General features: G+C 36.6%; 2 protein-coding genes and 1 pseudogene across 2 annotated transcripts in view; 2 read left to right on the top strand and 1 right to left on the bottom strand.

The window, feature by feature from the left end:
• LOC120588304 (broad substrate specificity ATP-binding cassette transporter ABCG2-like) overlaps positions 1–21,738 on the top strand; it is a 150,683-nt gene that overhangs the window by 56,721 nt on the left and 72,224 nt on the right. The window lies entirely within an intron of this gene.
• On the top strand, positions 7,007–7,125 carry LOC120588507 (uncharacterized; annotated as a pseudogene).
• Positions 10,572–20,234, bottom strand: LOC120588306 (polycystin-2-like). Its single transcript, XM_039845675.1, has 5 exons — positions 20,229–20,234; positions 14,460–14,465; positions 14,102–14,104; positions 11,328–11,475; positions 10,572–10,971 (listed from the first exon to the last, which is right to left on the bottom strand). Exons 4-5 carry the CDS (start codon positions 11,451–11,453, stop codon positions 10,735–10,737), a joined length of 363 nt encoding a protein of 120 aa, XP_039701609.1. The 5' UTR covers positions 11,454–11,475; positions 14,102–14,104; positions 14,460–14,465; positions 20,229–20,234; the 3' UTR covers positions 10,572–10,734.

Raw genomic sequence — 21,738 nt, 5'->3', positions numbered from 1 at the left:
CGGTTTTGCAACCAGGGCCGATAAAAATCACCTGTTGTTTTTCTGCCATCTGGCTTCTCTGCCTTCTGCCCTGATGACTTGGCACTGCTGCCAGCTGGCTGTGGGGAGCTCACAGCTTTCCCAGGCAGGGCTGTTCAGGGAACTCGCTGCTCCTTCTCCCCTCCTACTCCTCTTACAGGGAGCTCTGGAGGCTGCGAGAGGCAGCTTCTTCATTCCTCCCAGTCCACTGCCCAATATCCGGGGTTCTGACCTGTGGTAGCTCTGATGTGCAAATCCCATGCTCAGACATGCTGGTGTTCAGTTTGGATGTTTTTTGTTGAGTTTTAGATGTTCAGCTTATTGTTGTTTCAGGGGGAGAAATCTGGGGGTGTCTCTCACTTTGCTATGTTTCCAAAGATCTATCCATCTTTTCTTAATGTTACCATTTTATATATCATGGTGCAGGTCAAAGATAGGAAATTAACAGTGGTACTTTACTGTTAATTAAAACTCTCACTTTATTTAGTTTTCATTGCTTTTTCTCTAATCCTCCTTTATTGTTCCAGGATTCAGTTCAGGAGATCACTTTGCATTCACTATCCCCTTTTAAATGTAAACACATCTCAGTATTACAGGGATTAGGGACTCAGTGAGCCGAGGATCACCAGGGTGTAGACCCCTGTGACTGGGCATCTTAGAGTATCATTCAGCATCAGCAGATGCCCTGCCATATGGTTGCAACAATCAGTCTGAGAACATGGCATTATATTTTTATCTTTGAAATTTAAGTATAATTTTTCTGATTTTTTTTAAAAAGTGATGTATTAATACATCATCTAAAAACGCATTATTATACCCTCTTTTTACATGATTATTATATAACCCTCAGGGTTAATTAGTTTTTCTTTTTCTTGGTACAGTTTCTTCTCTTTCCATAACCCTGGCTTACCTGCAGTTCTCTGAATACACTCTTCCTCACACAGGAATAAATATTTTACACAGAGAACTGTGTAAAATATAAATACAGAGAGAAATATAGATCTATACATCATATACAAAAAATACTTTAAAAAACAGCCAAAAATACTAATACTACCTACTTTTAAAATTAATAAGATTTTAATATGTCCTGTCATTCTTATCTTCCCTTTGTGTTAGTTATCTTTTTATATAATTCTGTTTTAATAATCGTTTAGAAACATAAAATTTTCATCTTAAACATTAAGTAAATAAATTTTTTAAAGTATATGTAACAGCATAAGTCCTATAAGTAGAAAGAAAAATGTTAGTTTATAGAAATTTACTTCAGAATATGTCTATATATTCTTTTGAATTTTGTTTTTGTATGGTAGAAGAACATATTTATAATGGAAAGGATAAATAAATTACTTTGGTTTCAAGTAAAAGAAAACAGGTATAAATGAATGTCAGGTACTATTTATACTCCTTTATTTGCTCTAGTGAGGCTTTCAAAGAAGAGTACAGGAAGACTTGCTATGGAAGGCTCCTCGGCACGTTGGGTGAGGCAGTAAGAAAGGAATGGAAAAGTAGGAAGGCTGAAGAGGCAGTTGCTGGAGAGGAAGCGGATGTGCTCATATGTTTTCCCATCTTTGAAGCTATCCTTCATGGTCTTTAGATTTGAATTTTATTAACCTCAAAACCACCTACATATATTTGAAGCCGCATTACTCCTATTTATAAGACCTCTTTAGGCCACACCATGCTTGCTCAGTGGGCCCCAGAACAGACAAGTCGAGGTGCAGTGACGGAGGGCACTCATGGTCCAGCGGCGTGGGCTCTCACCACGGCTGGTCTCCTGACAGCCACTACTAATGACCAAGTTGTCAGTGAAAGGGGCTGATGCTGAGCTCTGCACATGCTCCTATCCTTTAGACACTTGGTGACAAGCTGGTAACATGTGATAACTTTATGATTGTCCCTGAAGCCTCTGAGGATCACTGTCTTGGGCTGTGGGTCCTACCGAAGGCACTAACTTTATAGAAATTTTGTGCTTTCTGTTTTATTTTACGTCCCTGTGGCAGAACTGTGTAATGTTTTATGATATCTCTTGCTGTGCTGTGTCTAAAGTTTTCTTTTGATGTAGCAGTAGGATTACAGAAGCTCGTTGGCTTGAGAGCACTTCCAAGTCATTGTAGTGTTAAAATTTTTGACTAGTGTCCATGGTAAAAAATATATATTCATATTGCTTATTTATATTACAACCCATTTTGTGTGTGCACACAGACATATAATCCAAACTAATTTCATGTGGTGAATTATGAATTTTTGAAAATAGTGTTTGAGTAAAACTATTTTACATGCCCACCAATATAATAAAATCAATTGTAATCGAAAAATACTGTCAGAAAGTTATATAATTTTATATGCCTCTTACTTTTTTTTTAGTCTCTTGGTATGATAAATTATATAGTTATGCTGGAAATATTGCTTTATCTATCTCAGATGGAAATCAGAAAGATTAAGTAATTCTTAATACTTACTTTACTTTTTATGTTATTTATTTTCATACATCTTTCCATCTCTGAATTCCTTCTTGCATCTATAAAATGATAATTTTTTTTTTTTTTATGCCTATAATACCCGGTCTTCCTAGGTGGTCTCCCATCCAAGTACTAACAGGCCCAACCCTGAGCTACCAAGATCAGACAGAGTCCGGCTTGTTCAAGGTGGCATGGCCATAGACCAAATGAGAATTTTTTTAGCTTTAAAATTTAATGATTACACGGTCGTATATATTGAATTGTTTATTGTCAACCAACTTCAAGAGAAGCAGACACCCATATGTACTTTTTCAACTTCAACTACATGCTTTTTCACTAAAATTTCTTTATTTTGAATTATTGCCAAAATATTTTGAATCTTCTGTTATGCAGATTTGGACTAAAGTTGCCAAAAGCAAGGAAGGCTTTCTTCCTTTGGTTCAAATGTCAGCTTTTCACTTCCTCTTCCTTCTGTTTAGTTTTGTAATGTTTTTGTTAGTTTGTTTGACATTTTTTTGAGTGGTGGCAGGACTGGGGATTGTGCTTTATTTCTGTACTAGGCATTGACAATCTTTTTCTGTGAAGGGACTGAATAATAAAACTTCACAGTCTACTGGAAAAACAAACAAACAAACCACTTTTTAAAAATGTAAAAACTATTCTTGAAAAATTTTAAATGGATTCTTAGCTATACAATAGGTAGTATGAACCAGATTTGGCCAAAAGGCCATAGTTTGCAGAGACCCCTGCTGTAAACAGTTGTTGCTCTGGCTTCATGTGAAACTGTAGTTAAAATGTTGGTAAACCAGATTCCTAAGAAATTTGCTGGTAATTTTATTAAGACATTTGATTTTCAAGATATATTAAAATCCTGTTTCTGCATAATAGAACAGGTATATTGCTCCTTAATACTTCATTCTCTCTTACCCCCCTCCCACTTCCTGAATTGTCAAAAGACAAAAAGTGAGTTTATACATCTGGAATTAGTTTTGAAGTTGCCCTCAGTATACTCAGCCTTTGTGACAGCAGTTCCTGTGGTTAAGGGGGTTAAGAGGGCTGGCTACCAGCTGAGATCAGGCTTCCCAGGGAGTTTGTGCGAGAGCCCATTTTGAATGTTCAGGAACGGGATTTTATTTTTTCAGTGCATCCAAGGGGTGTTGTTTTGCTCTGAGGAATTCATTCATAACAGCCAGCCTCAAAAAGGGATCATTAAGCCAGAACACCAGTTTGTTAATTTAAATAGTAAAATGTTATGTGGACATTTACTAATAACATTCATCTCAAGTGTGAAGTTGAGGTCAGAGGATTCTTGGTAAAGACAAGAGTTAGGACTTAAGACTAATTCAAACCATATCCATAGGAATTTGTATGTCAAGCTAACCCAAATAATTGCAACAACTCATCTTCACTAAGACAATGCAGGAGATAATCAGCATCCCCACCTCACCCTAAAAGGTTTGTTTATCCTCCCTGGAATAAAGATCCCAAGAAAAGAAAACTTGGAACCCCACCAGCATAGCTACCATCTTTGTGTACCTCCTGGCTTTCCATATCTTTGTATACACATTTTTTTAAATGGACGATTCACATGTTGACCTATAGCCTACTTTTTGTCCCCCCAGCAATATGAACATAAGATACTTGCATTCTAAATCAAAGTGACTCTTATTTTCTAGACTGAACTTCCACATTTCTTTGCTGTTACCTAGGGTGAGGTTTTCTTTGCCTGCCTCATAAGAATCGGTGATCATCTGGGATGCTTATGGAAAGAAGAGAAGAAAGAAAGATTATTGTTCTTTTTTTTCTCTCTGCTGTGTTGTTATCTCCGAGGTGTGGACCTGGGAATTCCAAGTGATTCAATGGAAATTTCTGATTTAGGATTGTAATAAGCAATTAAGGCATTTAACCTACATTCGTTATATATATTTTTTGAAGATAAAATTGGTTTTATTAAATCACTTATAAATTGGACAGCATCCATTTTAGCAACAAGAAGGGCCCTCCCCTTTCCTCATAATTTGATCTTGATCTAATGTGTAACGATTGTGTCAAAAGCCATATATTTTGTATTCACCAAAATATCAGAATCGTATTTAGAACTAAATGAGCCCTTAACATTACCTGGTCCTCAAATCTTTTTTAAACTTGCAGAATCATATTTTTTTCACCTGGAAACCCCACAGATTGGCATATCTGGGTCTCTGATAAATGACAGTTGAAAGTGGTGCTGCTCTGATCCAAGTAAGGATGTGGCCTCTCCATTTGGCCTCCTTTTTTTGCAAAGCAGCAAAACCTGAGGCATCTCAATAATTAAGGGCTTGGCGGTATACTGTTTGGAAAACCTCAAGCCGTCCTATCATTTTCATTTTGCAGATGAGATATCTTGAGTTTCAGAGACTGTGACCAGCTCAGAATCACAGACTATGTCCTTGCTAAGATTGGGGATGTACTGCAGAATTACCAGGGTAACTTGACAAATCACCTGTGGTGGGTCACTTTTGCAAACATACAGAAGCCAGGATGGGGACAGTGGGCTTCACCAGAAGCTAGGGAGTTGTACTTAAAAGAAGTGTTCCAAGAGTTCCAAGTGAGGGATACAGGGCCTCTTTATCTCCATAGTTACAAATTTCTTCCCTCTACTCCCATACCTCATCCTTCATTCATCAGGTCTGTGGACTTGATTAACTTACTTAGCTTAGTCTGTATCCTTATCCACAAAACAGGGATTCTAGTAGTATCTAACCTCTGCAGAGGTGTAAAGATTAAACAAGGGAATGCATGTAAAGTGCCTAGAAGTACCTGGTTCATAGGATGCTCTCAGTACATTTTGGCTATTACTGTTACAACCCACTGGTTATCAGCATCATGCTAGTTCCAGTTCATGGATGACACACTCAGCAGGGACTGGAGTGCCATCCTCCATGATGTGTTATATGCATTAAACTAGGGGTTAAACTAAGCAGTGTTGCTCCACTGCTTGTTTTTGTAAATAAAACTATTGGAACGCAGCCATGTTCATTCATATTTGTATTGTCTATGGCTGCTTTTGTGCTATGATGGTAAAGTTGTGACAGAGAACATTATGATTCATAAATCCTAAAATTACTATCTGGTCCTTATGGAAAGTTTGTAGATCCTGCATTAAACCAAGAGTACCTGTTCCCAACAGTTAGAATACACAAGTCCATATACCAAGTGATACTGGCCTCTCTCAGTATCATTCCTACTAACCCATTTGCAGAATTTGTGCTTCCTGTCTCTGTAGCTTTAGGCTCTGCTGCATTGGAGCTCCTGAATCCTCAAGAGTAGGGGACACTTTTAGTTACTGTAGGGGATACAGTAAGAGTTCTACTCAACCTGAAACCATCTGCTACTCAAGTCACTTTGAGATCCGCATGCTGGTGGAATTGCAGGCAAAGAAAGCAGTTGTCACGTGAGCCATCTCTGTTAGGAGAAGCTAGACTTTACTATTACTTGTCAGGGCGGAGAATTCACAGAGGTAACTTGGTGTTTACAGAAAACAGGCAATCTTAATAACCATAGCTTGAAAAAGGACAAGGGAACCAAAGACTTCTTTGCTGTCAGCAAAGAAGGTGTAGATTAATGCACCACATGAACAACCTAGTACAACCTAAGTACTGGCCAACAGCAGGGAACTGTAGAAAGGTGAGTAGAGGAGAAAGATGAGAAATAGTTATGATCTTGTGATAAACAGCAGCAACGGGGACTAACTAGCTCCACTAACCCTTCTGTATTATGTTTTCTAGAGGTTATATAGCCTCCTTCAAAAAGTCCAGAGTGGACTTAATGTGGGCATGAGTGGATCTGAGTGGTGCCGGGGTGGATGAAGCAGATGCTTTTGGTGCTCTGTGTCATATTTCCTCTGACCTCTGATTTTGGTTGCAGCTGTGGTGAACAGTTCCTTGTGTGCTCAGATCATGTTGCTAGCACTCCTGGTCAAGCCTATGACACAAATTTCTTCACTTTTCTGCTGTGAGGTCTTCTCCAAAGCTGAAAGAACCTGCTCCGCCCAAGGGCAAGCATAGCCTGAATGTGAAGGTGTTAACATCTCCGGGATGCCCCTCAACCAGTAGGGATTGGGGTCAGTTGACACATGCCCCAGCCTTATGTTCTTCGACAGGGCATTATGGGATGCATTTCATAGTGTATTCAGAGGTGGAATTGAGTTCCTGTTGCCTACAGGGGCAACTTCAATATTATACCTGTATATTGGCATTTTCTCCTTTCCTGGCACGTTCTGTTTTCTACTCCAGTTTCCTAGAATCACTCCCCAAATAAACTGCCTCAAGTCCTTGGCTTCTAGAGAAACACAAACTGAAACATTTCCATTAAAACCAGAAACAAGACAAGCATGTCTACTATCACTGCTAATTTTCAACACCGTACTGTCTTTATTTACAAAATGAGCTTATCTTCTACACAGAAACCCAAAGAATCTTCAGGATTTATTAGAGCTAGTAAAGGGGTTCGACAAGTGCAATTTATGATTAATTTATGTAAAAATAGTCTACAGCCATGCCACCCTGAACAAGCCCAATCTCGTCTGATCTCAGAAGCAAAGCAGGGTTGGGTCTGGTTGGTACTTGGATGGGAGACCACCTAGGAAGACCAGGTGCTGTAGTTGTAAAAAATAAAAAAATAGGGGATTGTAAGCCAACAAGGTCCTTGCAATCTGTGAGGTCAACCAAGGGATGCCTCGCCTAAAAAAAAAAATTATGTAAAAATAGTAATTTTCCTTTATACCAGCAATAACAAACTAGAAAATATGGAAGAAAAGATTCTGTAGCAGTAAAACTATGTTAAAGAATATGTAAGATCTTTAAGAAATTTTAATGAAAACTTAATGGACGTTAAGGAAATTTTGAATAAAGAGTTATATTTCTGGTATTATAAAGATCTTGGCTCTCCCTAAACTAATCAATAAATTCAGTGCAATTCCAACTAAATTTCAGTGAGAATTTTTCTCCACCACCCCCACCAAGAATCAATCAAACTTATCCTAAAATTTTTATGGAAAAATAAAGGTTCACAAAAATAACTGAGTTAATTTTTCAAAAAAATAAAAATTGTTATTTGTAGATAGGTGTAAGAGCCTAAGATTTCAAAAACACGCATATACATGAACATGAACTACGTTGGTGATACCATGAACTAGTAAAAAAAAAAAAATGACTTATTTAATAGAGTGTTGATAAAATTGATTCATTGTATGGAGAAAAATACCTATGGACCTTATGCAAAGTTGCTCTTAAGATATTAAGTATGAAAGGTAAACTATAATTTAATAAAAGTTTGTGACCTTACAATGAATGTTCTCTTTAACATTCCCCAAAACTATAAAAAAAAAAAAAAGATGGATTTTATTATATAAAAATCTAAGGAAACTTTGACAAAGTTATCAGTTGAATAAGAGATATTAACAGACTACACAATTGATAAAGAAATCAATACTTAAATTATACAAGAAAATTCTGCAAATCAACAACAACAAAAAGAACCCTTGACCCAGTAGGAAAATAGGCTATAAATAAAAATATACTTGTTTCCCATTAAATCAAAGTGTAAAATTTTTGAGGGTTTAATAGGCAATTTACAAAAGAAAAAAAATTTTGAACAACTAACTGTGAGGGAATGTTTAACCTTATTAGGAATCAGAGAAATGCAAAATAAAATAAGAACTCACTTTAAAATCATTCCATTAGCAAAGATTGGGAAGCTGGGTGGTACCAGTGCTGGTGAGGGTATGGATAACAGTGGTACTCTCATGCAGGCCGTGGATCTGTAGACCGGTGCAGTCGATTGGAGGGCAGCCTGACAGTTCTGGGTAAAATTAAATATGTATATCCCTGAGACTCAGCACTCTGACTCCTGTTATATACCCACTGAGGAACTCATGAAAAATCAACAAGGGAATTAGGTACAAAGATTTTGGAATGGCAGAAATATTAGAGACAACCCATCACTAGTGTGTGGTGGCTAACACTATTCAGTCATCAGAATAACTTACTAGAGGTACATACTGCAGAGGAATTAACGTGTCAATTATGTTATTTTTGGACATAAAAAGAGAAGATGTCTTTTTGAGAATCTAAGCCTTTACCATTAGGCTCATGATACAGGGCAAATTACACAACTGCTGCTACTTAAGAAAGACAACCCTTAAATCTGCTTTTATATCATGTCTTTATTAAGGAGTAAAATATTCAGTATTGCACATCACTGAAATTCTCTTTTGTTGAGAGAGACCAGCATATATAACATCTTAATATCAATATAGAGGGGAAGATGATAGGGGAAGGATGAGGACAGAATGTTCCGATTAAAGAAGAAAAAATATGTAATTTATGAATAAAAATAAAAAACTTGCAAACTTTTACAGGTGAAATGAAAACAGTATAATAGTAACTATCAAAAAAGACTTTCTAGTGACATAATTGATGTATATCATGTGGTCAATACACATGCATACCACATAATGGCTGCACTTCAGATTGAAGTTTGTTTACATGTAACAACTGGAATGCAGACTACCCAAAGGACTTTGTGTAGCATACTTCAAATAAAGCTAAAGCCATGGGAAATAACTTAAAGAAAACCCATGTGATCACTTCTTTACAAGCCATCTTAGAAAGGTTTGTTTCCTCATTAAATGGACACGTGCTTTAAAATATAGCATAAAAAAACAGGCCTCTTTTCTGTTATTCTCTGAGTGATTCACTAGCAATGCATTTTCTCTTACTTATCCAATCAGCTCTCAAAAGGGTCATCTACTCAACATTTCTGAAAAAAAAAAGATTTTCATTTTTTACTGAGTAGAAATTTCTTCCCCACAAATTTGGTGAGACCCTCTCCTTATGAAAACAAACAAACAAACAACAACAACAACAACAAATAAAAACCCCAAACTGCTGCCGACTCAAACTTTGGCTGATACCCTCTGATAATGGATGAACTTTTAATACCCAAAACTCCTTTTCATTAAATGAGCTCCATTTAGAGTATAAATTCTAGGTTTGAAATGCAGGGTCAAGAGTATTTGAATTGTGTATTCTTAAAACAGTATGAAACTTTAGTTTTATAGTATTTTTTAATGAATCTCAAAATTCCCCTAAAATTTTATTTAATATGAACATATTTGCTGAGGTAAAAATTTCAGTACATACTAAAAATTTTTAGTAAGTTGCTATTCCTAGATTAGTCACAACATTGTTTTTAGTTGCAAATAAGTTGAGACACATGGTAAAGAGAATATATAGTTAAGTCTTTATAATAAACTAATTATGGAAATAAGCAAAGCAGTGATAGGGCTCATTCCAATTCTCTGATGTTACGGTTAGAGATAATGTTTTAACCCATAATTGATCTTTAGTGGTTTCATGCAGTACATTTCAAATGAGAGTGAAAATAATGTAAAAAATTAAGCAAAACAGTTATTCTCACAGACATTAGATGTGATAAAATAACAAAGCATATTATTCAACATGTACCTTAATCATTCATACAAACTCTAGCGTAATGACTAATACTCATTCTGTTTGGAGTTCTTTTCTAGCTCATCTTTTAGAAAAGTTTAGCCTAAGAAAGTAGTTAAAATAAAAGGCTCTTTTCTTATAAGAAAGCTATGTAGTACGTCCATGAGCTAAGCCGGAAGAGGAAGGAGTGCTCCTACTTTCCCTTCACGCATTGGGCAAAAATGACAATACTGATTTTTGTGATTGAAAATGAAACTCAAAAGCCTTTTGCCAGTTCTCTTCTAACTTTAAAAGGCGACTTCATTGTCAGCTGAGACTCAGTCATGTTAGCAAGTGGACTTTCCACTCTCTATATACTTTACAAAGACTTTTTTTTCTGTACTCAACATTTACAACTAATTTCTTACCTGAAGAAAAGAAAAAAAATCTTTGATCCATGGGCAAGATTTACCTAAAATAAATTAAAGTGCAGAAGAATTAACAATTGATTACAACAACCAGCAGCATATGGTGGTCAGGGCATATAAATACAGTGGGCCCTGGATTAAAGTCGTTCAATTATAACGTTGATGAGATGCGGAGGAACTTAACACTTGCGTATGTCAATGAGCCTATGGTAAAGCCGGTTTCATTACGCCTCATTTCACCACCGTTCCAAGAACCTGTCCACAATGTTAAGTGAGGACTTACTGCAGTGTCGTTGCTATGGAAATTCAGGACGGCCTTCTCACCTATTAGGAACACATTTACGAACACATGTCCTAGACGTTGATATTGGAACTGCCGGTTCCACCCGTACCTTCTATTCCTTCCGTAGACTGAGAGGAAGAAGGGCGGGAGCTTCTGGGGCGAGGCTGACCATTTAGACCCACAGGTGTGCCTAAACCATGACTTATTTGGGAAGCTGCATCATCGGATTCCCAGCGTTCCAACTCTTCCCGCACTAGCCGTTCCATCTGTTCCCTGTGGATTTCACTGTCACAACCCAGTCTTTCATCCTAATGAAGGAGAAAGAAACCATGTTAGGGAATAGTGATGCATATTCTCATACTTAAAAATTGCTCTAGGAAATTTGGGGGGGCCAAATCTGTCTATAAGAGGTAAGGCTGGAGATTGAGAGCATACAACAGCAATTCTCAGTTACTAGAGTAACTTTTGCTTAATTCTACTATCTAGCAAAGGCAGGACCATCAGTATGTAAAGCTTAAAGAAAATAACACCTCTAGATAATCATTTGATCTACAGTTATGGAGAGAGAGAAACCTCAAATTAAGGGTTACAGAAGAGGGCATTTCTGTTTCAGGCGACCTGATACCTTACAGAAGAGGGCATTTCTGTTTCAGGCGACCATTACCTCGGCCACGCCATCCAGCAGCCTTCCCAGCACCTCTCTCCTCTTCAGTTTGGCCTGCTCCATGATCTCCAGCTTCACTATCACAGCATCGATCTTGGACACAATGCTGCCGATGGAGTGCTCCATTCGGTCCACTCGTCTCACGAGGCTGCAGGAAACCACAGTTGAGTGGGACAAAGCCAGTTGTCTTTTCAGCCCAGTTGGCTTTTCAAATGGAAGTGCTAAGATTTGTCCTTAAATAATATGATAATCTGAAATATTTTCTAAGCAGTCTCTAATTTTAGAGATAATCTCTCATTCATTGCTGGTGGGAGTGCTAAATGAAACGAAGTTTCTACAAGTCAACATTTTATCAGAAGTCTTAATGTATGCCTACCTTTTATTTATATATTCCTTGTTTTGAAAACTTTCTAAAGAAAATAAGCATATGTATAATTTTTGGCTAGCAGGATATTCTCTAGACTTTTGCTTATTAATAGTGTTTCAATGAAAATGATTAAGTAATTAATAAGAGATTACTTAAAAATATTGTTGTTCATCTATACAATGAAATTCTAAAGAGACACCAGAAATTATATCGTGACAGAATATTCAATGAAATAGAGTGATATTCACAATATAGTGAGTAAATAAAACAAAAGAGTATGTTCACTTATGATCCCAGTATTTTGCATAAACAAAATGTTATATAAATATTTAAAATCATAAATAGACAACTTCTAAAAGAGTAGCACGAGAGCTCTATAGGCCCTCTCCCCAGTAAGAAAATTACAAATACAAAAAAAAATTATTATTTTTTTAAGTTTTGAAAATTTTCTTATGGGCATATAGCAAATGAATGAGCATTTGTTTTAGAAAATCAACTAAATTTCAGTAAGAAAGAGTGAATGTCTGTGATATCTGAGCCATAATCTGCAGCATCTCTCCCACTCCCAGCTCAGTGTGACAGAAGCACCACCCTTGGGTAGGGTGGGGTGTGGCAAAGGACACAGGTCTCCTTCTCTCCTGAGCTCCCAGTGGAGGGCTACGGTATCTCTCAGAAAGGGACAGTATTTCTCATTTCTATGCTTCCATATCAAATCTATGTTTCAGAGGCTCTAATTCAGACAAGAGTGGCTGAGAGGTGAGGCTCTCTCCTCCCATTCAACTTCCAAATGTAGGGTGGAGATTGAATGCCAGGAGAGGCGAGCTGAGAAGTTCAAATGCCATCATCCCAGCACAGTATCTTATTCATGAATCAAGGGTGTCACTTTGAGAGAGATGGGCCACTGTCCCTGCCCCTATCTCTGGAGCAGTGGCACAGAGGTTTCACCTCTATAGAGTCAGGCTATAAGACAGAGAGCTTCGAAGCTCCCCACAAGTCAACCGGCTTTATCTGGAACAGAATGTGGGACATTTAAGCCTAAGAGTGCTCCTGAAAGCCATGGAGATGGTGGTAATAAGCAGATAATAGGAGACTGGTCATTTCAAGAGGTCAACAAGTTAAATTGTTTACCAGTGAGAACTAGGGAAAGAGACAACTAAGAAGACAGCTAAAGACTGGCCTCAAAGACTATTCCTCAAAGGGGCCTGAATTTAACTGGATCAGACTATAGAGTAATTTATATCCCAAGGCATTAATGATAATAATATGCCACTCAGCCAACAATTAGCAGAACCTAAGAGGTGGAAGGGATATCAACAGAGGGAGAAGGCTTAACAGAGAGATCAGGGAAAGACAATGAGAACCTTGCTAAAATCACCATCTTCCCAGGAAGGCTGTGTGCATGGTCATGGCTGTGCCCTCTGAGAAGCAACAAGTCCGGAAGTGGGGAGGGGCAGAGAACTAGTATCTAGAATTGCTATAATATATTATTTAACATCTCCAGTTTTCAATAACAAATTAAAAGCCATGCAAAGAAACAGCAAAATATGAGCAAAAGAAAAAGCCGGCAACAGAAACTACCTTTGAGAGAGATCAGATAGACTTAGCAGACAAGGAGTTCACAGTAGCTCTTCCAAATATATTCACAGAACTAAATGAAACAATGCTTAAATAAATAAAGGATGGTATAATGTCATTGTCTCTTCAAATAGAGAATACCAATGAAGAGATTATTTAAAAGAACCAAGTAGTGATGTCAGAAGCATGGCGGAGTGAGGGATCTCCCCAGATCTCTCCCCTTGAAATGATAATAAGCCGAATATCTAAAACTCAACAAATAACACCCAGCCTGCACACAAGCACATCTGAGAGATCTGCTCAGAAAAGCTTTTATAGGAAGAAAGGGGAAGGGATAAGAAAAAACGGGATTACCGCTTTTTTGGGGGGATGGAAAGGGTCTGTCTGGCAGTTTACCTCATTGTTGCTGACCAGAGAATTTCAGACTGACCTTTTAAGATCACATTCCTGCGGAAAGTTGAAACTGCATTAGGTCAGGTATTAAGCCTTAGTTTGGTGACATGGGGTTAGCACAGGTGACTCCATTTTGGACCCATTGTTTCTTTTTAATAACCAAACTCTACCTTACTGGACTGTGATCATTTCAAGTGAATTAACATAAAGTACATGATCTCATGTACTATGAGAATCTATGAGAAGCGTTTACTCCCACCAGTGCATGGCACATAGTGTTTTAATAAATGGTAATTTTCTCAAGTCACATGAATATCTTTGAATACTTGTTGAAAATAAGTTTAGGTGACTGGCATTAGTATGGGAAAATGCATTTCATGCAGGTGTTTTGGAGCTCTTTATTTACTGTTAATATTATTAGTGTATTTTTGAGAATCACACTCTGCTAGCATTAAAAGAGGGGAAGAACATGTGCCAGACTTATGGCCATGTGACTTTTTCTTGTATTCCAGTGTATAGTTGTTCATACTGTTCATTATTGGATGTATGTATATTTCGCCTTATTCTGCAGAAGAATTCAATGGTTTAATTTAACACAAAGAAACTCTTGACCTCTCAGAGTTGCAGTACTGAGGATTAATCTTTTAAGTATGAGAACCTGGACTTTTATTTTAATGTCCTTAGAGGCTTATCACTATGTCTGTTACTTAGTAGATACTTAATGAGCATCTGAAAGGCAAACCATCCATCGAATGGAGTGACCGTTAACTAGAATGACCTCTAGAGGAGAGGAAGACTGAAACCTATTGTAAAATGGTTGTTTGGGGCTCTTTTTTCTCCCCACGAAGGGATTTGCTTCCTAAAGAGAAGAACTTGGAAACTGTGTTGACCTTGGCTTTTCTAGAAATAGATGAAACCTTTTTGAGACACACCCACCTGTCTGCTGATGATAAGTAAAATAATCACATTTCTTAGGGTCCTGGGGAATGTCGGGTAAAATAGAAACCATTTAAATTCTTTAGGGGTTGGGAATTGGATGTTTATGTTGAAAATGATTTTACATAAAGAATCGCTTTAAACGCTTTAAATCCAAACTAATGTATCTCACTTTTGAATGAAATATATTGGAGAATTTTTTAGATCTGAAGCTCTAAAATGGTTCTGATATTGAATTTCAGTTTAAAAAAGACCAAAAATGTTTTAATCTCATTTGGTGGACAAGATGTTCATACTATGAGAGGGTTTATTATTTTTGTTTTTATCAGATGAATCTGATGAGCAAATACTGAAATACACTGCAGGGTAATCTTGTGTAGCCAGGACAGTAATTGTCCAAGCAAGAGGAAAATTACTAATTGGTTCTAGATAGGAAAGAACAATAACTAATATATACTACTTTGTATAATTAGAATGAAGATATATTTTTTCTCTCACTTATAAAAAGCTTGATCTTGCAGCTTTTCTGTGTTAATTAGTGATTTTTTTTATTTATTAAACACAAGCAGAATTAAAAATTTTTGTGTACTGTATGTCCTTAAATTTTGAAAGTAAAATGTTTCTGATTTTGCCTAAATTTATCAAACTATTTCAGGAAAATGTAGTGACTGTTTTTTAGTTAGCTGGCCCCCAGATCTTTTGCTCAAAGGTTAATTTTGAAAACTTCTGCAGCAAAACCATGTAAATGTGTGCCTATAGAATGAAAATGAATCATGCAATGATATTGAAACTGGAGGGAAACTGAGTCTGGACTCTTACTGCCTGTGCCACTCAGCCAAATGACTGACACAGGCATTGGGCTAACCAGTATAAGCATTTATTAGAAAATTGCAGTTTCCCGGAGACCCAGGTGAGCTTCTGCTCTAAAGACCTGGCTCCCCAGGTTTTTCGGGTGCACAGATCATATAGGGATATTGGTAGTCATGGAAACTAAGGGAGCGTCGTCATGGGAACTAAGGGAGTTGGGTTGGCCAGGCCATCTATCTTGTCTTTTCAGCAGGGGCTTATTTCCCAGGCCACCTGGAGGGGAGTAACTGCCTTTCCCAAGTGAGTGACAGCAAATGTGCTGCTTAGTTGCAGGAGCAGAGGGCGTTTTTTAAAAATGGTGGACCAGCTAGCTGCCTTTCTTGAGTGAGCAGGCAGATAATGTCCATGGGAACAGCCAAAGAAGCATACAGTGCCCATGGGAACAGCAGAAAATGTCCTTGGGATCAAGTATTGCCCAGAGAGTCCTTTGTTCATTGTCTTCCTTGGGGCTGCTGACCAAGCAGCCCTTTTTCTGTCTTCTGAGTATGTGAGGTCCTTCTTCAATATTAACCATTATTTGGTTCATCCTTTGTTTAAGAAGGTCAAAGTGCACCACTGAAATGTCGTTTTCACAGTTTTCACTTGGAGTGCCTAGGGATGGAAATTCCTCATTTTCCCAGATCAGGAACTGAAACTCAAAGAGAGGTAAAGGGCTATTGCTTGGGTTTTCCTGGCACCCACGGCAGCCTCTTTCATGGGTGTGTTTAATGATCAGAGAAGATGACTCTAGGATGGCTCTTTTTGCTATCTCAAGAGGTTTTTCCTGCTCTTTTTTGAGAAACTTTCCATCATCATACTCCTCAGAAAAGCATCAGAGTCCATCTCTTTGTTTAGGAATTTATTTTCTCATTTGTAGATCATCCGGCCCATTTTCTCTTCTCCTTCATTCCTTTGGACCTTTTTTTCTTTCCAGCTGGCCCCTCACCTTTTGAAAATAGGGGCTGAGAGAGTGTACCTTTTAGGCATAAGATTTACCTCTTGTTTCTAATGGGTAGAATATATGAGAAGAAGAGGAGATTAAAACACTTACTTATCATTTTATTTTTATAACTCTGAATATTGGTATCCATATTAATATGCTTGTTTCATCCATAATCAGATTGCCTGTATCTCACACTGCAATGTTTGTTGGCTGCAGTGCAAATGGTGTGCCCTAGATCTTCTATAAACATGCAGAGCTTACTGAGCAAGGTTTTCAGAAAACATCGAAGTTTATCTGGACATGTGGCCAGCAATCTACAACCGTTCATGGGTATAGTCTGCCCTTTCTTAAGGGAGCTAATCAATGAAGATGCTTAAGACATTGATAGATTCAGTGTAAATAATAATAAATTATAATTAAAGAGAACTTAGGAAGAGAATTTACTTAACTTGCCTTAAAAGAAACTTACTAACGCAGAAGTTTGTGCAAAGAAATTAATTATAAAAATGTCATCCATTCCTAATAATGAAATTAAAATGTTTTTATTTAATTTAGTTCCTCTGTCATATGTTTTGAGTTAGGGATCAGAACTTTCATAAAAGGATTCTAAATTTACTTCTCATTTAATGACCACTTGTTTGCAAGTATACTGAAGCATGGCAGAATGATGCTTTGTACGTTACTAAAAGAAAAAAGTCTATTATGACATTATTGTTTTTAAATCTTATTTTGTATGTATTCTTATAGATCAATTACTCTGTGTGTGTTTTTTAAATAAGTATTTTGAGAACAACTTTAAAATTTATTTTTAATAAGTTGCTAAGGCTTTCAGAGATGGCAAAAAAAATTGCTGTTTGATATTTAGGGCATATTTTATCAAATATATTAAAGCCAATAAAGATAGAATGCTATATGTTGTTTAACTTTTCAATTTGTGGATTAAAAAAACTTTTAAGGTTTCAAATTTATTATTTAAATTAAATTTTTTTTTTTCAGTTTTAGTAAGAACTGAAGCAATATCAGTATTTTGAGTAGATAATACTCTTGGTCATAGATATGAGTAGGACCAGTGTTAGTTAAATAAAATTATGAAGTAAATGCAGTTCTCCCTCTCCAGTTTCTTTCAATATCAGCCTCATTTTCCCTCCTTGAACCCTTTTTATGTGGACCTAGCAAGTAGAGACCATGCTTATTCAGTTTTGAATTTCCATTGGTGAGCATCTTGCATAGAATCTGGAAGGTACTCAGTTGGACTAAATTGGTCTCCGCTACCTACATTATTATAGTTTATTCCTTGATTATCCTATAGCTGATTTAATCAAGCTATTAATATAATGTATGTGTTTTAATGAGTTATCACTCCTGAATGGATTTGAATTTAAGTAGAGGAAGCCTGAATAAAAAATTGGTAAACTATAGACATGAATCACTAATGGTGAAATGGTATAAAAGGGAGGAGTGCTCGTCAGTCATGTTATATTAGCTTTCTTAAGAGAGAGAAAGTGAAAATAATAAAGTGAAAATAAAACATTCTCATTTTTCAAGACTTTAGTCCAAAGCTGTCACATCTACAGAGAGTACTTCAAATTATCCCATTAACATTTACTATTTCAGTTTAAACTGGGGGTAGTTCGAGGAGAATAAAATCAGAACATCACTTACCAAGAAAGGGCAAGAATCTTGCCCCTAAGATTGTTGGTTATTTTTACTGATTTGTTTTTTGATGAATTTTGAATTTACCCTTATTTCCAAATAGCCAATTTCATCACCATCTTTGAATATTTTTGTATTCAATTTATACCAATTTTAATAAAAAATTTCAAAAGAAATTAAAAGAGAATTTTATTCATATATGATTTGCAATTTAGGGATGTAGCCTTCAGCATTGTTTCGGAACTCAAGAGGTTCACCACTTGTGGTGTTCTATTCAAAAACGAGATGTGGTGTTCTATTCAAAAACGAGATGTGGTGGTTGTCAGGTAGTTTTATTTTCTTACAGCAAGTACAGGAGACAGGAGATTCACATCCAAAGCCTTCCCAAAGGAAGGCTTAGCCATTGCTTATATATGACATTTGGTCAATTATATGTTGATTTCTTCTTTGCAGTTGGCTACACTTATCCCTAGTTGGGTTCTTGTCAAGCTCATCCTGTTTACAGCTGGTCTGCAAAATATTGTGCTACATTTTAACATTTTGCAACAATAGCATTTAGTAACAATGGCCCAGATCTTGAGACTCTTGGCTGATCAAACAGTATGAACTGAAGATATTTCAAAATGGAGGGGATAAGACAGGATTTAATAACAGGAAAAAAGCAGGGAGCTGATAATTGGAGATAGGCTGCTAATGGAAACAGGACTATAAACTTACATTATTCATTTTCTGATTGGTGGAGGTAACATTTCAACAATGGGCTGGCTCAGTGGTCAAGCAAGTGGCGTTCTGAGATGAGAACAATGAGTAATACCTGATTAAGTATTTATCGACATCCTAGTTTCAGCCCCTGCCTATAGAATACAAATCTGTCTTTGATGACACAATTAAAGCACAAGGAGTATTATTTAACAACAATGCAAGGAGTACGATTTATGGAGCAGTACAACCAGCACAAGGGAGCTGCTCGCTCTGCAGGCAACTTTGGAGCCCAAAGGGCAAAGTTATGCTCTGTAAGTAGCTTCAGAGCTCAAGCTGAAAAAAATTAAAATATTGGGCCACAAGTTATGATATTAAAATTCTTATAGGTCCTCACCAGTTATGTGTCTTTTTACAATTAATGAAACCGGCCACTAAATTCAAATGATATCTCATTAGTCTATTGCTTGCGAACAAATTGTCACTTAAAACAAATGAGATGGTAGAAAACTTAGGTTTTATCCTATATACTCCAGAGTGTTTCTAGATTGCTTAAGGTTTGAAAGCAACAAAACTTTAAAAGACAAATGGATAAAAAAGAGAAGACTCGCTCTGTCTTTCAGAGTTGGAGGTGGTGACAACAGTGTGAGTCTCATCGGAAACTTCTGTGCTCTTCATGTTATGTGATCTCTTTATGGAAGAATTAAGCTACTACACAGCGAGTGTTAGAAACACCACGTTTTTGAGTACCCTTTTTAGGCTGGAGGTAGGCAAAAGAAAAAAAGAAAGTGAGGGCAGGGCACTGCATCGAAGAGAGATTTTTATTGTGCTGTTCACTGCTTTCAGCTCATTGCTTTGATTCGGGGGTTCGTGAGTCATACATGTCTGAAAAGCCCATTTTTTTTTAATATTTATTTTTAATAAATATTAAAACAGTATTGGTATATATATATTGCCGTTTACACAGTTAACTAGTTTCCGGGAAGGGAGAGGTGTTATACTTTGAAAAGTACAGCTTTTACTCTTTCTGTTGCCTTTCAAATTCTCCATCATTTTTCTTCTGATATGTGGACTTGCAACACTGGGGGAAAGAGAGAGCTGCAGAAACACCCATTTTATGAATTATATAAAACTATAAACATGCATTAGAGCTCAAGAGCCTTACGAGCCTTTATTTAAGTGATTAAATTAATCATTCTATTCCAAAAAAATGGTTTCTAGATACTGAAAACTGTATTGAACACCGGAACAAGTGTGTTACTCCTTGTATCTGATTTAGGAGGTGCTTCGATTCCTTCTTGTTATATTAAAATCCTAGTATTTTGGTGATGTATTGTAGTTCACATCCTCTCAATGTACTGCTTGTCAAATATGACAAATATTTAGTTATGCCCATGAAATTTCCCTTCTGTTATTGGGACGATTCTGATATTGCTACCAAAAAAATATACAGTGCATTTTTTTCAGTTCAATAAAGACACTGATTTACTCTTCAAGATCGATTGAGTGTGCATGTATGTGTGTGTGTGTGTGTGTGTGTGAGAGAGAGAGAGAGAGAGAGAGAGAGAAGGAGAAAGAGAGAGAGACAGTATATAAGTATTTAGATGTGTGCCTGTGTCACGCATATGTGTTTTGGTACACACGCATTTGTATATAGTTTTTCCTTCCTTGGGAAGCCACAAAACTTAAGTGTTACTCTGTGATGAAAAATAGACTCAACTACAAAATACCATCAACTTGGGCAAACTGAGTTTTGGAATCTTTGATTTGGCATCCCCTGGAATATTATATAATTTGCAAGTGAAATTTTCACCGAAATAAAAACCCTTCCCCTTATTTTACTGCTCTTTTTTTACCCTCCCCTGTGTTGCAGGTTTGTAATGTTTGAACAAAACTCCTGGGTGAATTTCCTATTTGCCTCTGTGCGTGTTATTTGTGGCAGAGAACTGTGCCTGGTCAGCAGCTCTAGACCTGGAGCCCGTGGACACTATATGCTGGGCTTCAGTGGCAAGAGAGATCTGCTTAATTTTGTCCCAGGTGGAGGAGTCCAGCGGTTCCTAGCCTGAACTACTGGAAGGTTTCCACATCCTCTTTGTCCCATTAGTTGAGATGACTTGCAGTAGAAAATGTCCAGTGAGTGTTAAGAACTTATTGAAGATGTCTTAGTTTTATAGTTTTGTTGTTAGGACAAAAAGTGAGAATTTTTACTTCTATGTTAAATGAAAATAAATGTTGATTTAATAGTTATATTCTTAAATGTTTAGCAAACCAGAATTGAGTTAGTTTTGAGAACTTTCTCATAAATGCTGGGATTTTGCAACTGTCATGTTGGGCTGGAAAAAAACACAGCTCTTTCAAATTCCTAAGTGTCTGAGCCATGAGTTATAATCCTGAATGGCTACTCTTGAAATTTTCATTTATGAAATCGTAACTCTTTTGATATAACTAATTAAAAGCAACTTTTTAAAAAGCTGCTGCTGACAGTTTAAACAAAGGAGAGGAATTCTGAACTCCCTGAGCAGTTATCACCTGAGTAAATGCTGTCTTCCCTTGCCTGGCTCCTCTAGTCATTTGAAAATGTTACAGAAGATAAACTGTCGAGAGTCATTGTATTTGGGGAAATTCAAGAGTTAACATTTGTAATGTAAATATTACTGATACACTAAAACATTTCTGAGATACACTGACAAATATATGTTAGCATTTCCAAGATATTATTGCTTTGGCACAATAGTTCCAAAATCAAGAGACAAATGGGAAGGCAGTAGAACTGTAAATATTATTTTTCAATAAAGTAAATTCAGCATGGATATAAAAGATTAAGTGGGTTTTATTCATGTTTTTCCATTTTACTTTTCTGATTAAATAAAGTATGCATTTTAATATACTGACTGAAAAACATATTTATATATATAGTTTCAAAATGCATTAATGGTGTATTTTTAAAAATTGTTTCTTTTAAAAATTTTTAGAAAGACTAAGCCTCAATCAGTCAAATT

This window comes from Pteropus medius, unplaced genomic scaffold, assembly GCF_902729225.1.
Source record: "Pteropus medius unplaced genomic scaffold, Ma_sr-lr_union100, whole genome shotgun sequence".
NCBI classification, from domain to species: domain Eukaryota; kingdom Metazoa; phylum Chordata; class Mammalia; order Chiroptera; family Pteropodidae; genus Pteropus; species Pteropus medius.
This window is presented reverse-complemented; position numbering and strand designations above follow the sequence as displayed.